At 55.1% G+C, this 26,096-nt stretch overlaps 1 protein-coding gene across 4 annotated transcripts; it reads right to left on the bottom strand.

Annotated features, from left to right (window-relative positions):
- Window positions 1-1,993: 1,993 nt before the first annotated feature.
- Window positions 1,994-25,979, bottom strand: MEF2B (myocyte enhancer factor 2B). 4 transcript variants are annotated; one of them, XM_060630735.3, is made up of 9 exons: window positions 24,490-25,979; window positions 7,145-7,227; window positions 5,958-6,161; window positions 4,857-4,991; window positions 3,990-4,137; window positions 3,687-3,820; window positions 3,499-3,592; window positions 3,215-3,326; window positions 1,994-2,911 (listed from the first exon to the last, which is right to left on the bottom strand). In XM_060630735.3, the coding sequence occupies exons 2-9, from the start codon at window positions 7,196-7,198 to the stop codon at window positions 2,686-2,688; spliced, it is 1,107 nt and encodes a 368-aa protein (XP_060486718.1). In that variant the 5' UTR covers window positions 7,199-7,227; window positions 24,490-25,979; the 3' UTR covers window positions 1,994-2,685. The 4 variants fall into 4 exon arrangements, with proteins under 4 accessions (XP_060486718.1, XP_060486717.1, XP_060486719.1 ...); XM_060630734.3 differs by lacking the exon at window positions 24,490-25,979 and adding an exon at window positions 20,212-24,483; XM_060630736.2 differs by lacking the exon at window positions 24,490-25,979 and adding an exon at window positions 20,234-20,337.
- Window positions 25,980-26,096: the final 117 nt, after the last annotated feature.

Genomic DNA, 26,096 nt, shown 5'->3' on the forward strand with positions numbered 1-26,096 from the left:
AGCTGATTTATGAATCCACGAAGGATGCAGGAAAGCTGGGACTTAGGGAGGGTGTGAGGAGAGGGGGAGAGGAGGGAGGGGTATTTCATGCAGGTGGGCTGCACGCCAGGCTGGGGAGGTGGGGTGGTTTACTCATGTGCCCCCTCTAGTAGGCTGAGGTGGCAGGACAATTGTCTCCATTTTATTGATGAAGATACCGAGGCTCTGGGAGGCCCAAATCTCTACGTCACACCTTGTCCTCTCCCCTTATGAGTTTAGGTGTCACAGCGCCCCCTAGGCGGTGAACTACAGGAAATTCCCACACATCCTGGACCTCATCTTCCATCCACCATCCTCCACCTCACCCCCAACAGTCTATTTGTCCCTGAGCAGCTTGAGAGTGCCTCTTAACACTAGAGCCAGATAACGTCCCTCCTCTGTCCTAAAACAGACACTACTGGGGCGCCTCGGTGGCTCAGTCAGTTGAGCGTCCAACTTCGGCTCAGGTCACGGTCTCACGGCTTGTGGGGTTGAACCCCACATCGGACTCTGTGCTGACAGCTTAGAGCCTGGAGCCTGCTTCAGATTCTGTGTCTCCCTCTCTCTCTGCCCCTCCCCAACTCACACTCTGTCTCTCTCAAAAATAAATAAAACATTTAAAAATGAAAATGAAACAGACACTCCTCACTCTTTATTCTACGTTGGATGCACATGTGGTCTGTTCACCATTGGATGTTCCTTGTTCTCTGTTCTCCATTAGGTGAATCCACGTTCTCTAGGCCACAATTCCCATGATGCTTTCAACCAGTGACTGAGCTCCTGAGAGATTCAGTGACCCTCTGATGGTGACAGTGGCCCTGACTGACGTCACCACGGTGTCTTTACAAAGGCTGGCAGAAGACGTTCCACACAACCCTCCCTGTACCCTCCTGCACAGAGCCAGCAGGTGCAGAGCTGGAGTCTGGATGCAAAGGTGTTTCCAGAAGCCGGTAGCCTGCTCACTGACATTTCGTGGCCCAGGTCACCCCAAGCTGTACATGTAAAATCACACATGTGCACACGACGTGTGACACAGCCCTTCTGAGTCCCCAGGCTCAGAGCCTGAAAACATGGGGTGGAACCCCTGGAAGCCAAGAGGGATTTTATTTATTTTTTTAAAGTTTATTTTATTTATTTTGAGAGAGAGAGAGAGAGACCATAGAAGAGGGGCAGAGAGACAGGGACAGAGAGAGAATCTCAAGCAGGCTCCATGCTGTCAGCACAGAACCCAATGAGGGGCTCAAACTCACAAACCGTGAGATCGTGATCTGAGCCGAAGCCAAGAGTCAGACACTTAACCGACTGAGCCCCCTAGGTGTCCCGGAATTTTATTTTTTTTTATTGCTATTTCTATTTTATTTTTTATTTTTGAGTAGGGAGCACAGAATTGAAAGCATACTATTGGGTGCCACCTGATGGAAAATGAAGAAAGTGCAGCCTCCTGGGATGGGTATACAGAACCCCACCCACCGGCCTCACCACTCAGTCTTTGAAAGCTGCCCACATTTTAATGAACCCCACACTGGGCACTTAACCTGTGGGCGCTGACTTCAGGGACAGGTCTGACTTCTTGTCCACAGTGAGGGTGAGATCCAGAGGCTTAGAAGGGACCCTCTCCAGCCTTGCCTCCATTTCACCCAACCAAGTCTTGGGACTGGAGTATTACTAGGGGGGCTCAGGGCAGGGGACACAGTGGGCGACAGGGGTAGACGGAGTAGAGTGGGTGGGGGCAGTCCAGGAACTCGGGAAGGTCAGGGATCAAATCTGCATGTTATAAACATCCCACTGAGACCACCTCGGGGTGCCTGGACTGGAGAAGCAAACGGAGCCCCCTCTGGTCCCTGGACACCCAAGTCTGCCCTCAGGAGACCGGCCAAAATGGGGGGGGGGGAGATTGTGGGCCCCAAAAGTGGGTTGGTAAACGCCCGGCTCCCTCCTTCCTCTAGTGGGTCGAAATTGCTGGGTCAAGGGATCAAGGGACATTTAAAAGATGAATAATGTATCGACCGCTGCCAGCCGGCAGGTAGCACATCCAGGATTCCCAAGTGCTTCTTGCTGTAACCCAGCCTAGGGGCTTCCCCTTGTGCACAAGGCCCGACATCCAAATGAGGTGAGGGTAAATAGCCCAGTCTCTCGCCCCTGGAGTGGAACCACATTAGGTGCGCGCTCTGAGCGGTTCCCCGGGGTCCTCAGGGGGAGGGGGAGGGGGGCGGTGCTGCTCTCGAAATCACCTGCTCCCTGGCGCCCCTGCAGGGCTCTTCCCCGCCACGCCCCTCCCCCTCAATGGCCTTCCTCCGGGATACCCATCCTCGAATCCTTGTCTCAGGGTAGGGTTCTCATCTCCCAAACCGAGACAAGGCAAGGCTGAAGTCTCTTGGGAAAAGATGGGAGGACCCGGGAGTGGTGGTGGCTCTGAGCAGCGACAGACAGATAGTTTCGTCCACGGACACCAGAAGTGTTTTATTGGTGGATACACACACAGGAAAGGGAGAAAGGAGCCCCTCCGCCCCCACCTCCGACCGTGGATCCGAACGCCAGGCCCTCACTTCGGAGGGTCGTAACTGCTGGGTCTTCTCTAAGGACGCGGAGAAGGATGCGGGGAAGGGACCCCACGTGCCCTAGCCCAGCCCCGCGTGGGAAGAAGGACCGGTGCCACCCCTGGGTCCACTACCGGGCCCAGCCGTCCGCAGTGGGCAGCCGGCGCAGGGGGGGGCCTGGCCGTAGGGGCTCTGCCAGGGGCCGGGACAGGAGCAAGGGGTAGGGGAAAGTCTTGGGAAAGTCGCCGGGGCCCCCGGGGGCTGGCGAGAGGCGCTCGGACTTGATGTTGACTGGGGGGGCCGGCGGGGAGGCGCCGCGGGTGGGGGGACCCTCTTCACCCAGGCTTCGACCCCCACTGCAGGGAGAGAGAGAGAGGAGAGCCATGAGCTCAGCGGGGAAGGGAGGAAAGCCAGGGAGGTGGCACGGCGTGGGCAAAGGCTCGGCAGGAGGACCTTGGGAAAGGAGTGGGTGGCGATCCCTCTTGGGGCTTCCAAAATAGCCACCCATCCTGAGCAAGAACAGTCGGGCGGGGTTGAGTGTAGAACCAGAAGTGGCCACCAGGGGTCAGCTTTGGCCAGGGGCTTCAGAAGACGGAGGGACCCCCCCACAGCGACCCGAATTGGGGAGGGAAGAGAGGAGAGGTAGTTAGGGTACTTACCTGGGCTGGGGAGGAGCGGCTGGGGGCCCATCACCCCTCGAGTGCTGCCAGGGAGCCAGGGTGGGGGGCTGCAGCAGGCCAGGGGGCGGCGGGGGGTCTCCCAGGCTATATTCTAGGGGGTAGGAGGAATAAACTGAGGCCCTGACCTCAGGGAGCCCTTGCCCAGCCAAGTCTGACCTACCCCACCCACCAGTTCAGAGTTCTGGCGGCTGGGGAAATGTTGACACCCACCCCCAGCGGGGGTAAGGATGTCTCCCACGGCAGGGCAAGCGGAGGGTGCATACCTGGGGGGCCTGCGGGGAGAAAGGGGAAACTCCCCAGTGGGGGTCCCGGAGCTGTGGCAGAGCATGGACTCTGTAGGCTACCATAGAGGCCTCTCTGTGGAGAGACAGGGAAAAGGGGAAACTGAGGCCCACACCCCAGGCCATCCTGTCTTCCCCCATCAGCCCTGCCATACCTTCCCCTCACTCACTGAGGTGCTCAGTCCCCCTCGGGCCCCCGCCAGGCCACCAGGCAGGTCCGGCCTCCGCCCATCTGCTGCCAGGTACAGGGGTGGTGGCGTCTTGTTGGCAAGGTGGCTTGGTGAGAAGAGAGGGTGTGCCAGGCCTGAAGAGCAGGAGACCCCAGAGAGAGGGCACGTGGCCTGTCATCTAATGAAGTCTGAGGTCCAGAGGTGATACACACAGACAAGCAGTGCCAGAGCCAAGATCCCCCCCTACAAGCCTCCCTGGGACTCCCACCTCCTTCTCCCCCAGGGCCTATGCCCCATGCTCACCTGGGGGCCCAGCTTTGGGGGCTGCTGGCCGGAAAGGGGATGGGCGGCTCTGGGCCGGCAGGGCCTCCCCAAGCCCACTGGGGTCACAGCCTGGTGGGGGCAGGGCCCCATATACCATGTCCGGGCTGGGCATAGTAGGGGCTGCTGGCTGAGGGCAGAGAGGACGGGATTGGTTGGAGGCACGTGGAGATGAGGGCATTAAGTCCGAGACAGAAAATCAGGGGCCAGCCTCCACCTCTGGAAGCCTTGCTCCTCCTCCCTCTGGCCTATCCCCGTATGGCTGAAGGAGACTGTGTCTGGGGCCGTCACTTCTTGACAGGCCCAGAGCTGAAGCTTCTTTTTTTTTTTTTTTTTTTTTTTTAAATTTTATTAATGTTTATTTATTTTTGAGAGAGACAGAGCATGAGCAGGGTAGGGGCAGAGAGAGACGGAGACACAGAATCCAAAGCGGGGTCCAGGCTCCGAGCTGTCAGCACAGAGACCATTGTGGGGCTCGAACTCACGAACCGTGAGATCATGGCCTGAGCTGAAGTCAGCCACTTAACCGACTGAGCCACCCAGGCGCCCCTGGAGCTGAAGCTTCTTACTCAGCACAGACTTGGCACTGAGGAGGCTTCCCAGAGTGTTTGATGAATCAAATAAATACAGTAGGAAGGAAATGGTTGTCCATTGAACTCTTATTCATCCTTCAAAGCTGCAGCTATAATGCCTACTCCTCCAGGAAGCCTTCCCTTTCCACCTAGGCAGAGATCTGCTTCCAGACTCTAGGCTTCTTGGCCTTAGGTCCCTGTCTTAGTCTCAGCCCTAACCACTTGGGCCTAGGAGGTGAGGGAGGGCCCCTTCATAGTGGCACAGGGAGTCACTTACATAGAGCCGGGGCCGGGGCAAGGCTGGGTCACCCCCATCACCTGCCAACCTCCGCACCTTCTCTCCTGGCCCCTCAGGCCCCTCATCTGGCTCCAGCTCTGGTCCATCGAGGCCCACACCTCTCCGCTTCAGTGTCTGTGGAAAGAGGAGACAATAGGGTGACTCTCCCTCCAGCCTAGCCAGGGAACCTGGTTCTAGAGGAGAGGGGAGAGCCCTACCCATCCAGCTCTGTGGGTGGACAGGAGTGCAGGCACAGCCTGTTCCAGCCAGATCCAATTGACCAAAGCCCGAGTGCATGATCACCCAGTCAATTCCAGAGAGGCCCAGGTTACACGGTGGGGGCTGAGATCCACCAGGACCTGCTGGCACTGTCCTAACACTCCTCCTGAATATGACCCTGGTGCTTCTGTTCTGCCCTCACGTGCAGCGTCAGGGCCTGGAGTGCAGTAGGTGTTTAATAAATGCTGGCAGACTGAGCACCTGAGGACAACTTTATAGGCCTTCCTGAGCTGCTTCCTCCTGGACCTGCCCATTCCTGGACCCCTGCCTCTCCTTTGACAGCTTCTCCTCACCCTCCTGAAACATTAGGGGTCCCCAGGCGCCGTCCTAGGCCTGCTGGTCTCTCCAGCTCTGTGGCTTTAGCTTCCCAACTTGCATACAAATTCCCATATCCAAAGGGACAGTGATCTTGACCATCCGCTAGTGCACAGGCTGCTTCTGCCTCTTCCTCCTGAGGACCCAGCAGCTCAGACAAAAACACTCCTGGACTTGAGTGAGGTGGGCTTGCTCACTGGGACACTGGGACACTCAATGTGGCCTTTCAGTTCTGTTTCTGGACACCCCAAACAGGCGACAGGATTAAATGAGATGATGTGCGAAAGAGACACAGCGCAGCCCTCGATGCACAGTGACTGATGTTTTTATTTCTACTCTTCAGGCAGCTGACCCTGGGAGGGACCCTACATTACCCTGCACCCGCTTTTACCAGCAGTGAAGCCAATCTGCAACACTCATCTTTCGTGCAAACCAAGAGTCCCCAGGCTCCAAGCGAGCACAGTGAGCTGGACCTCAGGGCGCTGGGGAGGAGGGCGCCAAGGGTACCTCGAGGATATCGGTGTTGGTGCGGCTCTCGTGGGGCTCACTGTACTCCGTGTACTTCAGGAGCACGCGGTCCATGTCTGTGCTGGCATACTGGAAGAGGCGATTGGCGCTGTTGAAGATGATGAGGGCGATTTCGCAGTCGCAGAGCACGCTCAGCTCATAGGCCTTCTTCATCAGCCCAAACTTCCGCTTGGTAAATGTCACCTGGACCCAGGACCCACAGGCAGAAGACATGGATTTGGGGTGGCATGGGGGAGACAGAGGGGCCTCACTACTCCCTGAGCAGGCCTTATGATCCCGTGCCTGGCACCTGCTCCCTCTTTCACACTTCTCAACCTGACAAACTCCTAGTTTTTAACATTTTTATTTACGGGGCGCCTGGGTGGCTCAGTCGGTGAAGCGGCCGACTTCGGCTCAGGTCACGATCTCGCGGTCCGCGAGTTCGAGCCCCGCGTCGGGCTCTGTGCTGACGGCTCAGAGCCTGGAGCCTGTTTCGGATTCTGTGTCTCCCTCTCTCTGACCCTCCCCCGTTCATGCTCTGTCTCTCTCTCTCTCTCAAAAATAAATAAACGTTAAAAAAATTTAAAAAAAAATAAGATAAAAAAAATAACATTTTTATTTACTTATTTATTTATTCATAGAGAGAGCACACGAGTTGGGGACAGGGGCAGTGGGAGAGAGAGAGAACTTAATAAGCAGTCTCCAGGCTCAGTGCAGAGCTCGATCGGTGCAGGGCTCGATTCCATGACCCTGGGATCATGACCTGAGCTGAAATCAAGAGTCAGAAGCTCACCCGACTGAGCCACCCAGGCGCCCCTCAACCTGGCAAACTCCTACTGGTGCTTCAAAGACCCAGCCCAAATGTCCTTTCCTTTGGGGAAGTTTTCCTTGGTCTCTAGGACAGAACCTACACTCTCTCTCTGAGCTTCCTCAGGTCTGTGCCTCCCTCTGGATCAGCCCTGTGAGTTGGGTGTGTTTGTGTCCAGCTCCATCTCTCCTATGACTGGGGCTTCAGTCATCAGGGAGAATAAATGAATAAACCATCATGAAAATGAGCAAATGCTACATTTCAAACTGCGGACACCACATCAAGTTTCCCCGATCCCCTGTAGCCCCCGCTTTGCCCAGGCTGTATCCACTGCCAAGAACGCCTTTCCCCTGACCACTGTTGTACCCACTGAACTCACCTGCCGATTCCTTTGGTCCAGAATGCGTGAGATCTGGATTTTTTTCCTCCCCATTGTCCCAGGCTTGGTGGAGAGAACTTGGCCTTGGGGGGAAGGAAAAGAGGACAGAGTGGGTACAGGAGAGAGTGAGACCAGGCATCCAGCCTCCCCTCTGTCTTCCACCTGCATCCGCCAAGCACTGAGGGGAAGACATTGGGGGAAATCAAGGCAGGCTGGGTCACCTCCACAGCCCCCCCCCCCCCAACCAGCCCAGGATAGAGTACATGCTCAGTGAACACCTTTGGATCAACTCCACACGAAGAGAAGGCTGACCAAGGGCAAAAGATAGAGGCACAGGGGCACCTGGGTGGGTCAGTTGGTTGAGCGTCTGACTTTGGCTCAAGTCATGATCTCATAGTTCATGAGTTCGAGCCCCACATCGGGCTCTCTGCTGTCAGCAAGGAGCCCGCTTTGGATCCTCTGTCCCCCTGTCTCTCTCTGTCTTTCCCCCACCTGCGCACATGCTCTCTCTCTGTCAAAAAAGAATAAATATTTTAAAAATTAAAAAAGAGAAAGTTATCCCTCTTTAAAAAAAAAACAACTTTGAAGTTTATTTATTTAGAGAGAGACAGAGTCAGCACAAGTAGGGGAGGGACAGAGAGAGAGGGAGACAGAGAATCCCAAGCAGCCTCCACACCATCAGCACGGATCCTGACACGGGGCTCAAACTCACAAAATTGTGAGATCCTACCCGAGCCGAAATCAAGAGTTGGACACTTAACCAACTGAGACACCCAGGCGCCCTGAAAGTTATCCCTCTTAAAAAACAAAAACAAAAACAAAAAAAGAGAGAGAGAGAGAGAGAGAGAGAGAGAGAAGAGTTACAGATGCCCCGCCCCTACCTCTAAAACACAACAAGCTGGTAATTGTAGGACCTCCAGGGAGCCTGACCTCCCTACGCCCCCCTGTGTGTGCAGTGGGGATAACAGTGTCATGATCAGCCCAGTGTTGTCAGGAAATAAAATAAAGTAGCCCATGTGAGGCATTTAGATCTGCCCGACACACAGGTGCCACATAAGCACCGCTATTACGAATACTGGCAACAGCCTAAAAGCCCTTGACAGGCCAGGTTGGAGGGACCTCCGATGCTGATATCTGGCGGCTCTAAGGATACATTGTTCACTGAATCACTAACCCTGAGCCACTGGAAGAAAGCCTGGTCCCCACGTTGGACACCTTTAACCCATTCAATCCTATAACAGCTCCCCAACAAGCAAGATTGAGGGCTGTGGTTACAAGTAAACACATATTTAAAAATTGCATTGAGAGTAGAAAAAAGACTAGAAGGAAATACACAAGATAGGAGTCACTGCTGGGTGGAAATTTATGGGTGAATTTTCCCTCCTTTTTAAAAAGTTGACATGCGATCACACAACCTAAAATTAACCATTTTAAAGTGTGCAATTCAGGGGCACCTGGGTGGCTTGGTTAAGCATCTGACTCTTGATCTTGGCTCAGGTCATGATGTCACCATTCGTGAGTTCAAGGCCCCCTTTGGGCTCTGCACTGAGCATGGAGCCTTCTTGGGATTCTCTCTCTCTCTCTCTCTCTCTCTCTCTCTCTCTCTCTCTCTTTCCCTCTTTCTCTGCCCCTCCCACACTTGTGCGTGCTCTCTCTCTCTGTCTCTCTCGCTCTCAAAATAAATAAATAAATTTTAAAAAAAGTTCCTTCTAGGGGCACCTGGGTGGCTCACTCGGTTGAGCATCCAACTTCAGCTCAGGTCATGATCTCATGGTTTGTGAGTTTGAACCCTGCATCAGGCTCGCTGCTGTCAGAGAAGAGCCTGCTTCGGATCCTCTGTCCCCCTCTCTCTGCCCCTCCCTTGCTCATGCTCTCTCTCTCTCTCTCTCTCTCTCTCAAAAATAAACATTGAAAGAAAAATACCTTCTAAAGTGTGCAATTCAGTGGCATTTAGTGCATTCACAGTGTTGCACAACCACCACCTCCAGGTGGTTCCAGAAATTTTTGATCCCCCAAAAGGAGGCCCCATGCCTATTAGCACTCATTCCCCATGTCCCTCCCCCAGCCCCTGTCAAGCACTAATCTACTTTCTGTCTGTATGGATTTGCCTGTTCTGGACATTTCATGTAAATGGAATCATACAATGTGTGGCCTTTGGTGTCTTTTTTCTTCCCTTTTTGATTTTCTGAATTTTCTAACTTTCCCCTCTCTTATTCTTAAAAGAATAACAGGTTGGGGTGCCTGGGTGACTTAGTCGGTTAAGTGCCCAATTTTTTATTTCAGCCCACGTCATGATCTCATGGTTGTGAAACTGAGCCCTACATCCTGGGCATAGAATCTGCTTAAGATTCTCTCTTTCTCCTTCTCCCTCTGCCCCTTTGCTGCTGCTGTCTCTCTCACTCTCTCTCTTTCTTAAAAAAAAAAAAAATTATTTATTTATTCATTGATTTATATGTAACAGGTGGGAGGAGGTCTGGACAACCAGAAAAGACGTCAAGTTTGGAGCCCAGACAAGGGTTTGGACCCGAGTTCTGCTTGAGAGAAACCTTGGAACGTTCTCATGAGGACCTTGGATCTCCCTGGAGGGGTGCTCAAGGGTGAGAATGGGTAGGCCTTCCCCAGTGCTCCCCATTCAGCAGGGGTGCTGGGAACAAAGGAGTCACATTGCCCGTAGTGGGGCACTCACCCCACTCTACAGCCACCCCACGGCGTCCAAGACCCCCTCCACCAACTCTATGACCACATGACCTCCCAGCCCCTCTCATGTCACGGGTGACTGAGGCTTCGGGTGAGTGGCGTGCCCAGGGTCAGGTGAGCCTTGCTCAGGTCCCAGATGGCCTCTGACCCACTTGGCAGATCTCAGCAAGGGAGGCCTCTCCCTAGGCCTCAGTTTGCTGTTCTGTGGTTGGGCTGGGTATAAAATGCTGAGCACCTGAAACAAGGCCTGGGAATGAGCTCTTGGGAAGTGGAGGAAAATGTGGGTCCATCTCCAGGAGCAGCCATACCTGCTTCCCAGACTCCAGTCTCAGGAGTTTGGGCAGGACCCTCAGAGTCCCAGGGCCCAGGAGTGTTAGACACTGTCATATGCGGCCTGCTGTGTGACCCTAGGTGTGCCCTCCACTCTCTCTGGTCTGTGTCTCTGAGTAGTCACAACTATGCAGAGCCAGGACCCATGGGAGCCCCAGCCCCGGCCCCCTAGCTCCAACTTGACTTGCTAAATTTAACTTCCCAGGCTAATTTTAATCCCCGGCCGGAATCGGGTGCGTTCCCACGACTGGGACATGTTGCCCCCGCCCTGACAGGTCCCTGGGGACCGGAGGGGGGCACTGGTCCGGAGGTCCTGGTGCCAAGGTGGCTCCGGAAATGCCCCCGTGCCTGGGGTCCCATGGGAACAAGGGACTTAGACGTGAGTCTCCGGGCCTGGAAGATTCGAATCTTGACCCTTTTCAAACTGGACCCTTTCCTCTCCGTCCCCAGTTTAGACAAGGACGTCCTGGCCAGGGCAAAGTTCACATGACGAGGGAGCCCCAAGAGCCAGAAGGCCGGGGTTGGCGGTGGCGGGGGGGGGGGGGGTGGTCTCTTTGCACTGAGACTCAAAAGCAGAGACAGGAAGTGAGTTCCATTTAGAAGCAAGAGCAGGTACGAAGGCCCTGAAGGACACACTAACAAGGAGGCCAGGAGGAGAGGCCATAGATGCAGGGCCTCTCTGGGTCCTCTGAGCTGTGAGGAGGACTGTGGGTTTTGGTCTAAGAGTGACAGAGGGCCCTCAGAGGGTTCCGAGCAAAAAGGGATGGAGGTTTGATTTATCATTTAAAAACTTTAGCCACAGCTGCCATGGAGAGCAGGACTGTTGGAAGCCGGGCTAGAGACGGCAGGAGACTTGAGGAGTAGACCAGGGCTGTGTCCATCTGGCCAGAGGCAGGGGGTGAGGCCCCCTCTGTCCTAGGCTGGCATCATACGCTTTAAGTCACTGCGCTCCAGGGGTCTTTGGTTCCTCTGCTGGCATGCCACCAGACCCTCTGCCATCTCTGGGGCCAGGCCTGACAGATGCCGGTGGGCTTATGCAGGGCTTTGACTCTTCTGAGTCTTGTGATCCTGAAACCCCCAATCCTCACCCAAGAACCAAAGTCATCTCCATTCTGGCCCTTAAGGGATCTACCCAACACACAGCTCTGATCATACCCCTTCCTGCTCACACACTCTCCGTGGCTCCCCTCTGCCCTCAGGGGAAAGTGCTAGTCCCCAGCCTGGCATTTGAGGCCCTGCCCCAATCAACCCCTGCCCATCTTAATCTACCTTCAATGAAATGACTCTGCTTGGAAAGCCCTTTTTTCACTTGGCCAACTCCTATTCACACTTCAAAACCCAGCTCAAAACATTTATTCCTCCACGAAGCCCTCCCTGCCCTCACTCTGGATTCCTACAGCTCCCGAAGTTTCCCTCCGGTTTTGACCCCATGGAACTAGGGGTACGTATATCCGGCTCTGTCTCCCTCAGACTGGAAGCCCCTCATAACCAGATTTAGTGAATGGAGCAGGTCAAGAGAGACTCTGAACTCCCCCCCAGCTTCCCTCAACAACTTCCTCTCAGACTCCCCCAGCTGACTCCCTACCCAGAAATACATGGGCATGCAAATCCAGTCACTCAGCGTTGACCTGTCTCAAGCCCAGGTGTGAAGGGCCAGCCAAGGAATGCGGAGGCGGAAGGCCCAGGGTGTGCATATATATTTGTACTCACATGCAAATCCCCACTGAGCCGCAGACAGACCCAGCGGCCTGGTCTCCAGATGTTGGCGTGATCGGAACTGCTGGGGGGAGGTGGCAGCACATGCTGAATGTGCCAGGCACGAGGGGGGAGGCCTCTTCTGTGCACACATTCCCCACCCCCACCCCCAAAAAAATATCCAGCCAGAAAGCAGAGAGCTTGTAGCAGCTGCCCAGCAGAGAAGCCGAGAAATGGACCCATTGACCTGGGAATGGAGCAGCGAAGGAGGGTCAGGAGAAACCCAAGAAGGCATCTCAGAGGAGGAAGCATGTAGTTGGGCCTTGGTGGACAGGCTGGATGGGGGCCTGAGCAGATGGGCAGGGGGTGGGCATTTGAAGCCGAGGGTCCAGCACCTCCCTCCCTTTTTCTGCACATCCTCATGCTTAGCAGGTATGAAGTATCAACCATGTGCCAACCATTGTAATAAGCTGACCGCAAAGGAAGTAGAAAGTTTAAGTAAACCAATGACCATAGAAGATTAGAAAAGTGACACGAGACCTACCATTAAAAGGACAACAGGAAAAAAAAAAGGACAACAGGACCAGATGGCCTTAAAGGTTCTTTTATCAAACCTCAAGGAAGAGGCAAGCGCAATGTTATTTAAACTAACTCAGACCTTTGCAAACAATGGGAATCGCCCCCAGTCATTTTGATGAAACTATCGCATGTCAGAACCCGACTAAGTCCAAATCAAGAGAAGTATTGACCATGAGAGGGGTGAGCCAGGCATTTCAGAAAAGACCTCTCCGAAGAGGTGAGATTGGAGCCAAGACCTGAAGCACGAGAAAGAGACAGCCAAGCAAGGGAAGAGCCAGTAGCGGGAAGATCGAGGGGGAAGGGTGTTCCTGGCAGGGGGGAACTCCGAGGGCAAAAGTCTGCAGCGATCATGAGTTTGGCATTTTAAAGAAATCATGGAAGACTGTATGGCTGGACAGCATGGCGGTGGGGAGAGGGAGAGAGGTGGCGGTGGGGAAGACTGCAGGGGTCGGATCACATAAGGCCACAGTGAAGACCGTGGGCTTTACTCCGAGGTCAACGAAGAGCCATGGAGAGTTTGGGGGCACAGGATGTAATTTTACAGTTTTAAAAATCCCCGTGCATTCTCTTACATTGCTGGTGGGAAGGGACAGAGGTAGAGCCACTCTGGAAAGCTATCTGGCATCTGCTAAAGCTGAATATACATCTTCCCTATGACCCAGCAATCTCTCTCCTCAGTATTCACCCAAGAGAAATGGATCCATATTTTACCAAAGGACAACACCGACAAGAGTGTTTTCAGTAGCTTCGTTCATCATGGCCCCAAGCTGGAACCCACCAAATGCCCTCAATGGGAGAATCAGTTAGCACTTTCTGGTAGATTCTATGATGGACGGTAAAAGGATGCACTCCAGATCCACGCAACCACACAGGTGAATCTCTCAGACCACACGTTGATTCAACAATGCTGGACAGAGGGGACACACTGTATAATTCCATTTACGTGCAGTTCTAGAGTAGGCAAAGCTCACAGTGATGAACGTCACACAGTGGCCATCCCAGGCAGGGTGCCATGACAGAGCAGTGGGAGTTTCAGGGGTTCCTCCCCGGTCCAGAGTCTGGGTACACAGACGTGTTTAGTTTGTGCCAATGTATTAACCCTACTCCAATGATTTGTGCATCTTTCTCTCTATGATTTATCTCAACCAAAAGATTTTTTTTTCTAAAGCTTCTCCTGCTCATGACTGCTGTGGGGAGTAGCGTCTAATAAGGAGGACAAGGAAAGGCCCGGACAGGTGTCCAGTGGGAGACATGAGGCCTGAACTAGGACGGGGGCAGAAGTGGAAGAATTGCTTGGCAATCAAAGGGCCAGGATGCACTGGTGGCACGCTTGTGGGGGGAGGGGGAGGAGCCCAGGGTCCCAGGCCTGAGCACTGTGCAGGGGAGGGCGGAGAGGACAAAGGAAGATTCTATGAGTGCCTGGTGGTCACTAAGTCAATCAACAAACACCTCTGGGGTCCTTTGGGCCATAGACTGTCACCTCCCAGGCCTGGCAAGATTATTTAGCACTTTGGTGATAGAGATATGGGGCTGAGGAAGAATGCCACCCTCCCACGATGGTTCACCCGTGTCAGTCTCCCCAGCGGGGGGCTCAGTTTTCTCACCTGTAAATGGGGGTGAGAATCCTTCTCCCACCAGTTGGGGAGAAGCGGGTGGTGGATGGCTCTGCTGACCTTATCTTCTGGCCTTCCAGAAGCCAGAAGGAAAAAGGGCCGGGCCTTGGAACTGGGGGCGCTGAGTCAGCATGCCATCTTGCAAGACCACAGCAACACTCACACAGTGACACGCTGGGTGACATCGAGCCCCCATTTCCTCCCCCCCATAAAATGGGTCACAGAATTCTGACCTCAAAGGCCTTGAAGCAAGGGTTTGAGAGAACAGATCAGGGGTCCATCAAGTTCCCCTTCTTGGTTCCCAGTGGGGCTTTAACGAGGGGACGAGTGGCGAGCCACACTGCCAGACCCCTGAGCCCAGAGGCCACAGCTTGGTGGGGCACCCGCACCGGGAAAGGAGGGGAGGAAAGGAGAAGTGAGAGGCAGGTGGGTGGCGGGGGGGGGAGGTGAGGGCCCGCGGGGACGCGGCGAAGCGGGGAGGGGGCGCTGCTCCTGGGTGGCTGCAGCGAATCAGGCCTGCGGCCCCGCCTCACGCAACCCAGGCGGTGGTTTCATCACCTGCTCCCCAAGTACCTCATTACAGGCAACAGGAAGAGCCCCTTGGAAATCCGGGACACCCCCCCCCATCTCTTGAGGGCTCAAGCAGTTCTGACCCCAGCTGCCAGCGACCCTCCCCTCCCCAGCAGGGGCCCTGGGTCCGCCTCCTACCCTGGGGGCCTAGGGAGATGGTGCCCCAAGTGGGGGGCCTCTGTGGGTGACCTAGAGGCTGGCTCAGCCCACAGTGGTCCCTGAGGGTAGGTGGGTTCTTGCAGTGACTCTGGTGTGGCCAAACTTCTGTGGGCCTCAGTTTCCTCCACCAGAAAATGGGGAGAGTCAGAGCCAGTGAGCTCAGGGACAAGGCTTCACAGTAGGGGGTCTGTACATGCCCTTCCCTCCTACCCTGCCCAGGGAGCTTTTCTGGTCACTGGGCCCTGACCTTCGGTCATCTCTACTCAGCCCTGGGAGGTGCCCAGATCAGAGCAAGGGTCCTAGGCAGATCCAGGCAGGAGCACTGAGGAACAGGGACGCAGGGATAAAGCCCATTCCTCAAATGGACAGATGAGCGTAGGGAGATTCCATACATAAGGAGACCCCCCAAACACATGCAGAGCCCCCTCAAAACCCACAGATGCTTAAAACATATACAGATCTGGGGGCGCCTGGGTGGCTCAGTCGGTTGAGTGTCCAACCAGCTCAGGTCATGATCTCACCATTCGTGAGTTCGGACCAGGCATTGGGCTCACGGCTGTCGGCGCAGAGCCCGCTTTGGATCCTCTGTCCCCCTCTCTCTCTCTGCTCCTCCCCCGCTCACACTCTCTCAGAAAGTAAACATTAAAAATAAAACATATACACATCTCCTGGACACACACATCACCTTCAAACACATGTGGATCACTCCATGCAAAAGGCCCCCGAAACGCACGCAGTCCATAATACATGCAGACCCCCCCCGCCAAACCCATACAGCTATCCAAACACACATATTCCCAAAAGACACCCAGATCACCGTGTATATGCAGACCCCCAAATACACACACTGAGACCACAACACATTCCAGGTCTCCAAGTGCACACAGACTCCCAAATATGCACAGACACCCCCAAACATACCATGCCCCCCCTCCAGTACAGGCATGCTTGTCGTCCATTTCCCATAGATGCCAGACACACGTAGGGCCCCCATACCCGCGGTGGTATTGCCCAACCTTCTGGCTTCTTGAGGAAGAGTGGTCAGCAGCTCCAGGGGAGAGATGGGGGTTGGGGAGTCTGTGGGAAGTGAGCGTCTGTGGGGGGCACGTACATGGACGCTTCATGGGAGTCACAAGCTATATTGGTGCAGGAGGCAGGTGACTGTATGGATCTTCGTGGTGTTCCTGGGAACTGTGGGGGGGTCTAGGGGTGTGGTATGTCACCCACAGGTGGCTCTGAATCCCAGAAACTGAGAATGTTCCAGTTGGAGAAGGCCCCTTATGGTCCTTTGTCCATAGGTCCCTTTGGCACCCATAGGGGAACTGAGGCCCAGCGGCGTCCCTCAGACCTCGCCTCCCCCAGTCTTCTCCTTAAGGGGCCCACTGTGGCCATGTGCTGAGAGGGTTGTGGCTGTAGGCCTGGCCAGATGAGGGTTCAATTCCTGGCTCCACGCATACTCACTGCCTGACATATTCTGAGCCTTAGTTTCCCCATTTGTACTACGAGTCCCTGGGAGCTCCCCAGGTGCCCACTACCTGTCCTTCCTCTTTAGAAAGGCCTCATCTACCAGCAAATACCCAGTACACCTTCTGTCCCTTTTCGGGCACCTGACACCAGCCCCAAACAGACCTGCTACATTCCCATCACTAGGCCTTTGCCCAGGCTGGGCCTTCCCCACCCCGGAAAGCCCTTGTCAGGTTTGAGGACATACCTCATATCCTTTGAAACCAGGCAAAAATCCCTTTTTCTGGAGGAGCCAATTTTCCCAGGAGAGATTCATCTCTCCCTGAGGCACTTAGCCCCACCAGATACTTTTTGCGCTTCGTTGTTACTTTCTGTGATGATCATGTTACCCTAGCATGTTCACTCAGTGAGGGCAGGGTGGAGCCTTCCCAGGGCCCTGCACACAGTAGGCCCCCCAGTCACCCTTCCTTGAATGGACGAGCCAACTGCTTAACAAATGGAAGAAACCCGTTCAGGTTTTTTTTCAAACACCTTGTGGCCCACAAGACAAATTTGAGCCCCACCCCCTCCCAGTTTGAGACCCTTGCTCTAACGGCCAACAGCACAACCCCCCACTGGAGGTGCTCAAGTGCCTCTCAGGCCAAGGTACGACTATCCATTTGGGAAGGAAATCACGTCCTTCATCTGCCAAGAAGGCCAGTTTCTCTGTCACCGTCACTGCAAATGGAAGCCCACCACTCCCTCTTACCTCCCCGAGGGGGTTGGGTCCCTAAACCCCTGGAGCCGAGAGAGACTCTACATTCAGAACCCAACTTCCTGTCCCAGATTGGAGTCCAGGGTCACCCAAAGCACCCTGTGATGTTCCCAAGCCATAGGAGCAACTGCAGGGAGAGCCCAAGATTTCTCTCTTTGTTCCAGAGAAAGAGCTCCCCATGGGAACCCCAGAAATTCATCCCCTGCGGCCAAGGCCTCCCTGCTTGGGAAATTAACACATCTGTCAGCTCTGAGCGGAAGGGACTCAGCCTACAGACTGACAGACCTGAGATGTAGTCATCAAGGACCCAAAGATGGGGTCTTGGGGCATCCCTGGTCTCCACTCTCTTCCCCCAGAAATGTCTGAGAGCCCACCAGGTGCACGGGACACAGGGGTAGGGAGTGAACAGACCCAGCCTGACTTCCTCCATTGCCCAGTCCTGTGGGAGAAGTGACAACAGACACATAATCCTTTCAGAGACAGAGGCCTTCAAGGAAGAAATTCAACAGGGGGAAGGAGTAGGGGTAGGTGGCAGGGGAGGGAACTGTGTTGGGCCTTTCTGAAATGGGAGTCCTCAAGGACGAGAGGACATCAGCCATGTCAGGATGTGGGGGAGGGACTGCCTGGTGGAAGAAATGGCAGGTGCAAAGGACCTGAGGTGGGAGCATGCTGGTCAGGTTCCAGGTGCAGGGGAAGTCAGTGTGACTAAAGCACAGTGAATGAGGGGCACTACATGGGGCCTCAAGGGTGGGGATGAGAGGGTGGACTGCAGAGCAATGGGGAGTCATGGAGGGTGCATGAGCAGGCGAGGGCTGTGGTCTGATTCAGGATTTTCAGAAGACCCCATGGCTGCTGTGGGGAGAAGTCCCGTCAGGGCAGGAGACCAGGACAGCAATTGGTTGGAGACAGTGGGTGCTGTGGGTGTGGAAAGTGGACAGAAGCAGGCCTGTGCCCATGGCAGTGACTCCTTGTGCCAACCCTCCTCAGTTGCTCCCTTCTGAGGGCCCTGCCTTGACCCCAGGCAAACCTGGACCTGGAGGAGATCAGGCCAGGAAAGCTGACAGGCCTGAGGCCTCCTTGGCCCTGGTAGAGGGTGGGGTGATGGTGGGGGGCCTTGATGGGGCTCACAGGTACCTCCACTTGTCACAGTTCAGATGTCACCTCCTATTATTGAGCGCCTACTGTCTGCCCAGGCCCACATGCCACCTCATTTACACACAGGACCTGCCTGACCCACAGACAGCCCAGTGAAGCGGAGATTGCTATCCCCGTTTCACAGAGGAGGAGCCCGTCTTTCCCGGGCCACACAGAGAGACCCCCAGATTCTCACTCCAGCCTGGGCTTGAGCCCTGGGGCTATCTGGCTGTAGCCCAAACTCGCCACCCCTGCACGGTCTGGGAGGTGAGCCTAGACACTCATTCCTCAGCCTGAAGATGACCGGGAATCCTCACAAGCTCCCAGGGCATGGGCCCAGGAAGACCCTTTTGGGGGTTGAGAAATGGGACCCAACCTCTGTGTGTACCTCACAGGGATTCAAGGGCCAGGGTTGGGGTGAGCTCTCTGACCCCAAATGGGATCTCAGTGTATGATAAATCCTCTCTGAAAAATGACATCTGTGCATATGTGCCTCAAATCTTCTGGAAGGCCAGACCCCTAACATTTCTACACTCCTTGCATCTGAGTTGGGGGTCCCTTTCCCCTCTTAATTTGCATCTTCCATATGTCTGCCCGGTTGGGTAATGATTTCATGAAATAAATCATTAGTTGGAGATAGGATGTAAAACTGAGCTCAACTTGCTCAGGTCACAGGGGCAGCCACAGAGCTCAGAGAGGGGCAGTGATCTGTCTGAAGTCACAAAGAGAGGAGTGAGAGAAGGCTGGGCCCCTCGCTCCTGGATTTTATTCTTTGGCAGTGGCCCAGGAATAGCATTGAGCCTATGTTTTTTCTGAGGGGCCTGAATGTCTCCATCTGGCCTCAGTCTTCCCTCCCTGCAAAATGGGGGCTTCAGACCAAATAAGCAGCTTCCGACTCTTGAAGGTGAGGCCCTGGGCCCTAAATGTTCTGAAATTCCATTCCCTGGAATCCAAGATTCACTCCTTGACTCAGACAGGCAGTGGTAGGCAGACAGGGGGACAGGATGGAGCAAGGCTGACTTCTCCCAAAGTCCCTTTGACCTTTGTAATCAAACCCCACACGCTTGTCTTTCCAACTCTAAATACTGTTTTGAATCCACTTTCTTTTACCCCAATAGTCTGAAAATTCTTATCACTGGATGCCAAATGTCCAGAGGTCCTGACCTTCCCGAGTGGGGATTCTAGGCCAGGACAAGCATGAGGCCTCAGCTATTTCTGACTTCTCAAGTCAGCAACAAAGGGACTGGAGATAGCCAGGTGGATCGGTCGGCCCTGTCTGCAGCCCTGGACCCTGAGAGAGGCGGAGGGGGGTGGGAGGAGCATAACTGCAAAAGTACCACTTTCATGTCAGCTTGTCATGTGCTGACAGTCTCGCAGGGCTGTGACTATCGTTCCTGTACCCATTTCCCAGATGGGACAACTGAGGCACAGGAAAGAGGGTGACCCAGGCAGCTGTGATCCCCCACCCAGGGCTCCACACCCCCTATCCTGCCCCCAGCCATACAGGCACCCCATGGGCCCAGCTGAGGCCCCGCATTCTCCTCGTGAAGCTCAAATCCCACGGGGCAGGCAAGGGTCATGGCAGTCACAGGCACACATGGATGGTTATGCCACACGCAGGTCTGGGGCAGTGACACAAAAGGGCACAGCCGTAGCAGGAAGGCACCGGGCTGTGTACAGGGGCTTGGAGGGCATGCAAAGGAGTGCATCCCAGGAGAGGAGGACACCCCAGCTCACAGACCAGACATACAGCTCACAGACACATCCAGGGGCTCATGGCCCCCCAGTTCCCCAAATGACATCAAAACCCTCAGACACAGGCCCCTTGGGCATACAACCTCTCAGAAACATAGCCCTTGGACTCACAATCCTTTGGACACACCCTCCCCCTCGAACACACCCCTCCGACTCACACCCTTTGGACACATAGCCTCTCAGGACACACAACCTCTCAGACTCACATCCTAGGACGCACATCTCTTAGACACACAACTCTCCAGCACACAGCAGCACACTTGGACCTCCAAACCCAACCCAAACCACAGATGCCGTTCTAAAGACACCACACAAACCTTGGCCCGACGCGACACGCACCTGCTGGGCCTGGGCCCTCTGGACGCTCAAGTACCAGCCAGGCAGCAGCAGCAGCACAGAGCTCGGAGCGCAGGGCGGCCACAGGTGCCTTCGGGACGGGCGGCCCCGCCCCCTCGGGAGCTGATTGGGTGGGGTGGGGATCATTTGTATATAGGGCGCGTTCATGAGCCGTGATGGGCGGGCACTTGGGCGCGTCCCCGCCCCGGGAGTTCTGGGCACTCGGATTCAGACCCCGGAAGACGCGGAAATGGGGAGGGAGTGTAATGAAGGAAGGAGACCGGAGAGGGGGCTGGATCAGACCCGCCAGACTTCCCCAACCCTCACTAGGCGCCTGTGACCTTACTACTGTGACCCTGGCGCTAATTCGGACCTTGTCTCTAATTTGGACCACGGCTAGCCCCAACTCTAGACTTACTCTAAACTGAGTGAAATACAACTCTGACCCAAGACCCTGAAGGCCCCAGAGACGGAGCCCTTCTCGAAGCTAACATTGATCCTTGCTCTCGCCCAAATGGAGGGATTGCAGAAAGCTGGCTCTGGGATCGCCTGTGCGGGCTCGCTCATCTGTGCCTCCTGTAGCTAGATGTGTGCCTCACATCTAGCTCCTGTGTGCCTCCTGTAGCTAGATGTGTGTCTTGACAGGAAGGCAACAGACCCCTCGGCTTCTAGGCGCCGTCCTCCAGTTTAAAGGTCAGCTGTGTGTAGGGGGACTGGCTTCCAGAACTAGACTCCAGCCGAGACCTCTGCATCCACTCCCTCCATGGGATCCCAGCACCACCCAGCACACATCTAGGCCCAGAGGGGAAATCAGAGCAGAATTAGTGAGTGAATCAATGTGAAAAGAATTACAGAATGAAGATGATTTTTGGATTGTGTAAGCCAGGAGAAACTCCTAGCCTGGCGAAGACAGAGCTGCCACACACTGCCCTGGCTCTGGGGAGTCAGGACTGGGCTAGAAGGGTTGGGGAGGGCTTCCCAGAAGAGGGGGCATTTTACTGGGCTTTGCGGCATGAACAGGAGTTTGCCACTGAAGAAGGGTTTTCCAAGAGGCAACAGCACTCGCAAAGGTGCGGAGGCAGAGTGCGGAGCATTTTTTGGTGGAGGAGACGAGGCAGATGAAGCCAGAGAAGTGGGCAGAAGTAGATTGGGCTGGGCACTTGAAGGGAGGCTCGGAGAAAGAGAGGAGGGGGTCAGTTTGGGGCAGATAAAATGGGAGATCAAGTGGGTTGCAATGGCTGTCTGTTTTCCACCTTCTTGGAAGACAACAGGGGATGGCTAGACTCTTGGATTCTGTGGGGAACATGTAGAGATATCAATGTGTGGGGGACACTGAGGCAGGGAACTGGGGTTCTGGGAGGCCTCTCCTCAAACCTCAATCTACCCATCCGTGACATGGGCAGTTTGGATCCCTAGTCTGGGCAAAGCTTTCATCTTTGGACATATGCTAGGGTTCACGCTGTCATAAGAAGGTCCAGGGGTCCTGCCTCTGACCCCACTGCGCTGTCCCTCAGTGCCCAACACCAAACCTCTGGTGTCCCAAGGACACACCAGAAGCCAGACTAGGATGGGGGTGTCTGCCTTGGCTCCAAGGCACAGGATGAGGCTTGGGGAGCGTGGAGGTGGCTGGGGAGCCCCGGGCCCCCCGAGGGCTGCTCTGTTTACCCGTGGCTGCCCGCCCGTCTCTGATGCAACAGGCAGGCTCTGGTTACGTGAGGGCAGCAGCTGGAGCAGCTCTGGGAGCAGCCAGGGTGTGTAGGGAAGGGTCTGCCTGATCTGAGCTGGCTGGGCCTGCCCCCCCACGCATCCTCCTCCCTGCCCTTTCCCACCACTAGGGCTCCCTCCCTTGTTCCTGCCACTCCGTCCCCGCCCCCACTCATACTCCATGCCTCTTTCCCATTCTGGCCAGTTCCATCTTCTATCATTTGCACTCTGTTTCCTATAACAGCCCCTCTTTTTTGTCTCTACCCCAATTCCTGTCCTATACCCTCCCCCTTCAATGGCTATGTCACCCCATGTGAACCTTCATCCCCCACCAGGGCAGTCAAAGTCTCCACCTCGGTCTTTTCAGTTGAGGGGACACCCTTAGTTGCTAGAATAAGAGGCTGGAGAGTAGAAGGGAGGGTTGGGGGGCAGGGGAGAAGAGAGTGGAAAGGGCCACAGAAGGGGATCTGGGAAGGGGGCCTAGAGGATGGGGTAGTTGGGGGTGGGTGGAGGCAGGAGTGCGAAGGTAAGGAGGTGGAAAAGCTGCTGCTTCTCCCAAGTCCCCGTCCTCCAGATCCTTTCCCACAGTATCAGAAGGGGAAGGCTTTGACGGAGGTTTCATGGCAAGTGCAGTGTGGTCCAGCAGGCAGGGCCTCAGGGTTGGAGAGCCTGGGTCCCCATCCCAGCTCTGGTTCCCACTCACTGCATGACCTCAAGCTGGTCACTGCACCACTGTGAGCCTGTTTGCTCATGTGAAAGTGGGGCAAACAGCAGCCCCTCCTCCTGGAGGCTAGAATCATTTCAAGGGCCACCTTCAAAGCCCCCTCCTCCCATTTGGGGCTTCTCTACCCCCATCCCTCCTTCCAGCCCAGCGCTGACCCAGGAGGTTGGAGATGTCTGTGTCTGACTCTGTCTCCCCCATATTGGAGGCTCCTCTGCCTCATGTGTAGTGGCACCAAAGGGGTATCTCTGAGGGTTTCTTGAAGAACTGGAGAGCCCCGGAGAGGGTCTGAGTGATGGCGGGGCATGGGGACCAAGCTGGAGGCATTCAGAGACCTTTCTGGGGGATGTGGCAGGGCTAGGAAGGGGTTTCCCAGCGGTAGTACCCCTCTGGGAGTGTACAGCAGGCCTGAAATAAAAGCCAGAACTTAGATTTGGGCTAAGGACAAAAAGCCAAAAGTGAAGTCTGATTCCCATTTTGACCACTGTGGACCAACTGGGGGCAAGCCACTGCCCTTTTGGGCCTCCTTTTACCCCATCCACAGATTTGAAAGAGACTGGGGTGGTCCACAAGATCCCTTCCAGGTCATCCCCACCCTCATGGGTGCTAGGCTCCAGCTTGAACGCCCCATGGCACAAGGGAGCTCATTGCCTCTCTCCAAGCTTCCCCCACCTCCTGTCTCTGGGGCTCTCCTGGGAGCAGATCCTACTGAGTCAGGTCTGGGAGTGCCCACACCTCCACCCTGGCAAGGAAGGGAGGCTGCCAGAACAGCCCAGGAGCACATGGGGGCAGGTGCAAGGTCCTGCTGGGTAATCCTGCCTCATGGAATCTTAGTTCACTCTCTGAAAAATGGGAGCGAGGGCGTATGGGGTGAAAAAGGATAGAGGATCACAATGCACCTACCAGGACCGGCCAGGAAAGCGGACAATGATCACTTCCGAGGCCTGACCAAGGGTTTGCCTCTTGCGCCCCCTGGTGGCCCAGGGGGTGTGGGCGTTCTCTAGGTGGGAAGTGCAGGAATGGACATGCAAATGAAATGCAAATAAACCAGCCAAGTTCGGAGCCCTCTGACTTGGGAGTCGTGAGGGGTCTTCAGTCTAAAGACCCGATCTTTGAATGGAGAAGGCTGTTAGTCACTAGTTGAGATCGCACCCAGGGACTGTGGGTGATGGGGAGCCCTGGGAGGGTCTGGGGCACCCCAAGACTGCACCCTACTAGCTCACAGCACAGGAACAGTCCAAGGCAGCCCCTGGAAAATATGCAGTTCCCTCACTTAGCCGCCTGTTTCTCCTGCCGGTCTGACCCCTAGGTCTGACAGGGCTGGCCTGTCTTGCTCACCAGGGCGTTCCCTGGGCAGGGCCTGGCCAACAGAGGGCAGTCAATGACTGCTGGATGAATGACTGTTTGATGGACAGGTAGAAGGACAGACGGACGAGTGCCTTCTGAGTAGGCAAACGGTGACAGTGACTTGGTGGGGGGCTACACACCAGTCAGGGCCTCTAATCAGGTGGACCAGAGGATTCTCCCTCCCCACAACCTGGGCTGGGGCACGTGGGGAGCCAGGATGGGGCACAGAGGCCCCTAATACACCCTAGAAAGGGGAAAGAGAATGGACTCCTATTTCCTGGCAGTGGGAGGTGGTCCTTCTTCCATATCTCCTGTGTCCATGAACCCCTTCCTAGGACCTCAGGCCCCTCCACAACACTGACACCCCACCAGGACCCTCCCTCTCTCCCGTAGGGTACCCCTGACCCTTGCCGCCTCTCTTCCAACCACTCACAACACCTAGGGAAGTGTGGGGAGATCCTCTCAGAGCAGTCGGCCTGGGACTCACCCGGACTATACTTCAAACAACTCCATTCTGATCTTCCTGATGTCTGGTGCTGGATACCGCACTGGCAGCCAGCGGGCCTTGGAGGTGTACAAACTGCGGACCATGATCTTCCAGGCTTGAAATTCACAGTGGTCAGTGTGGGCTTTTCTGCAGTCAGCAGAAATGGACTCAAAGCAATTTTGGCAAATAGTGAAGTTAGAGACCAACGAAACTGAATAATCAAGGTTTACTGGCGTCAGGTACAGTTGGATCCAGGACTCCATGCAGTGTTCTTGGGTCTCCCCTTCCACCTGCCTAGTTCAACAACCCTAGTGGGAAGACAGTGACTTTCCCAGGCTCCCCAGCAAAATTCTTGAGTGAGACCTCTCACAAGGTCACACGCTCATTTCTACCCAATCACTGTGACTTGGGAGGTGGTGGCTCTGATTGGCCAGGCCAGTGTCCCACATCCACACCTGGAATTAAAGATGGCTTTTCCATATGGCCTGAGCCTGGGGTGGGCATTTCTGCTCAAGACAGAATGCAGACCGGGCAGGCAGATACACAAATGTCCACCTCAGCCTGTAGAGAAGGTCCAATCCAGGCTTCTTTGTCCAGATGGAGAAAAGGAGGACCAGGGGTGCCTGGGTGGCTCAGTTGGTTAAACATCTGACTTTGGCTCAGGTCTTTATCTCATGGTTTGTGGGTTCGAGCCCTGTGTCAGGCTCTGTGCTGACAGCTCAGAGCCTGGAGCCTGCTTCAGATTCTCTCTCTCTCTACCCCTCCCCCACTCGTGCTCTGTCTCTCAAAAACAAATAAACATTAAAAAAAACAGAAGAGAAAGAAAGAAAGAAAGAAAGAAAGAAAGAAAGAAAGAAAGAAAGAAAGAAAAAGAAAGAAAAGGAAGAAAGACCAGACCAGAGAGGCCCAGCTCTAGGCCCCATGTTATACAGCAGGAAGCACAGTAGGACTAAGTCTCTGGAGTCTGCTGTGTGACCTTGTACAGGTCATGCCACCTCTCGTAGGCTCTCTTTCCCCATATGTATTTGGGGGTAACACCTGCCTTACCAGGCTGAGGATGAAAGATGAAAAGATAAGCCTTGAAAAGCCCCCAGTGTAGTTCCAGGCACACAGTGGGTGGTTGTTCAGGATTAACAGAGTGGCAATTACCGGTTGGGGGGGCCGTGGCCATGACTGTGTCCGTGATCAATGGGGGGCAGGTAGGAGTCCACAGGCAGCAAAGCCTTGTCTCCGGACATTCACAGAGGGGCCCAGAGGTGGCGCTGAGCAGAAGCAAGAGGAATGTGCTGGCCACACCTGCTTGGTCTTCAGTCCCTGCCAGATTCCACAAAGTTGTGTCCAAAGGCCCCAGCTTTAGTGGGGCTAGGGGATGGAGGGACAAGGGTCAGGGAGAGGTCTGAGAGACCCTCAGGGTGGCAAGGTCACCCTGATGAGGTGGCACCTGAGGCAGGAGGTACTAGGTGGGATGGGGGAAGAGGTGAAACCCCGGGGTAGGACTCCCAGCACTTCTGGTCAAGGACAGTGACTGCGCCTGGCCTCTCTGAGCCTGCTTTCTCTTCTATAAAAGGGAACTGTGCTAGAGGCCCTGGACTGGAGAGGCAGGTGAA

Source organism: Panthera onca, chromosome A2, assembly GCF_046562875.1.
Source record: "Panthera onca isolate mPanOnc1 chromosome A2, mPanOnc1 haplotype 2, whole genome shotgun sequence".
Classification (NCBI taxonomy): Eukaryota; Metazoa; Chordata; class Mammalia; order Carnivora; family Felidae; genus Panthera; species Panthera onca.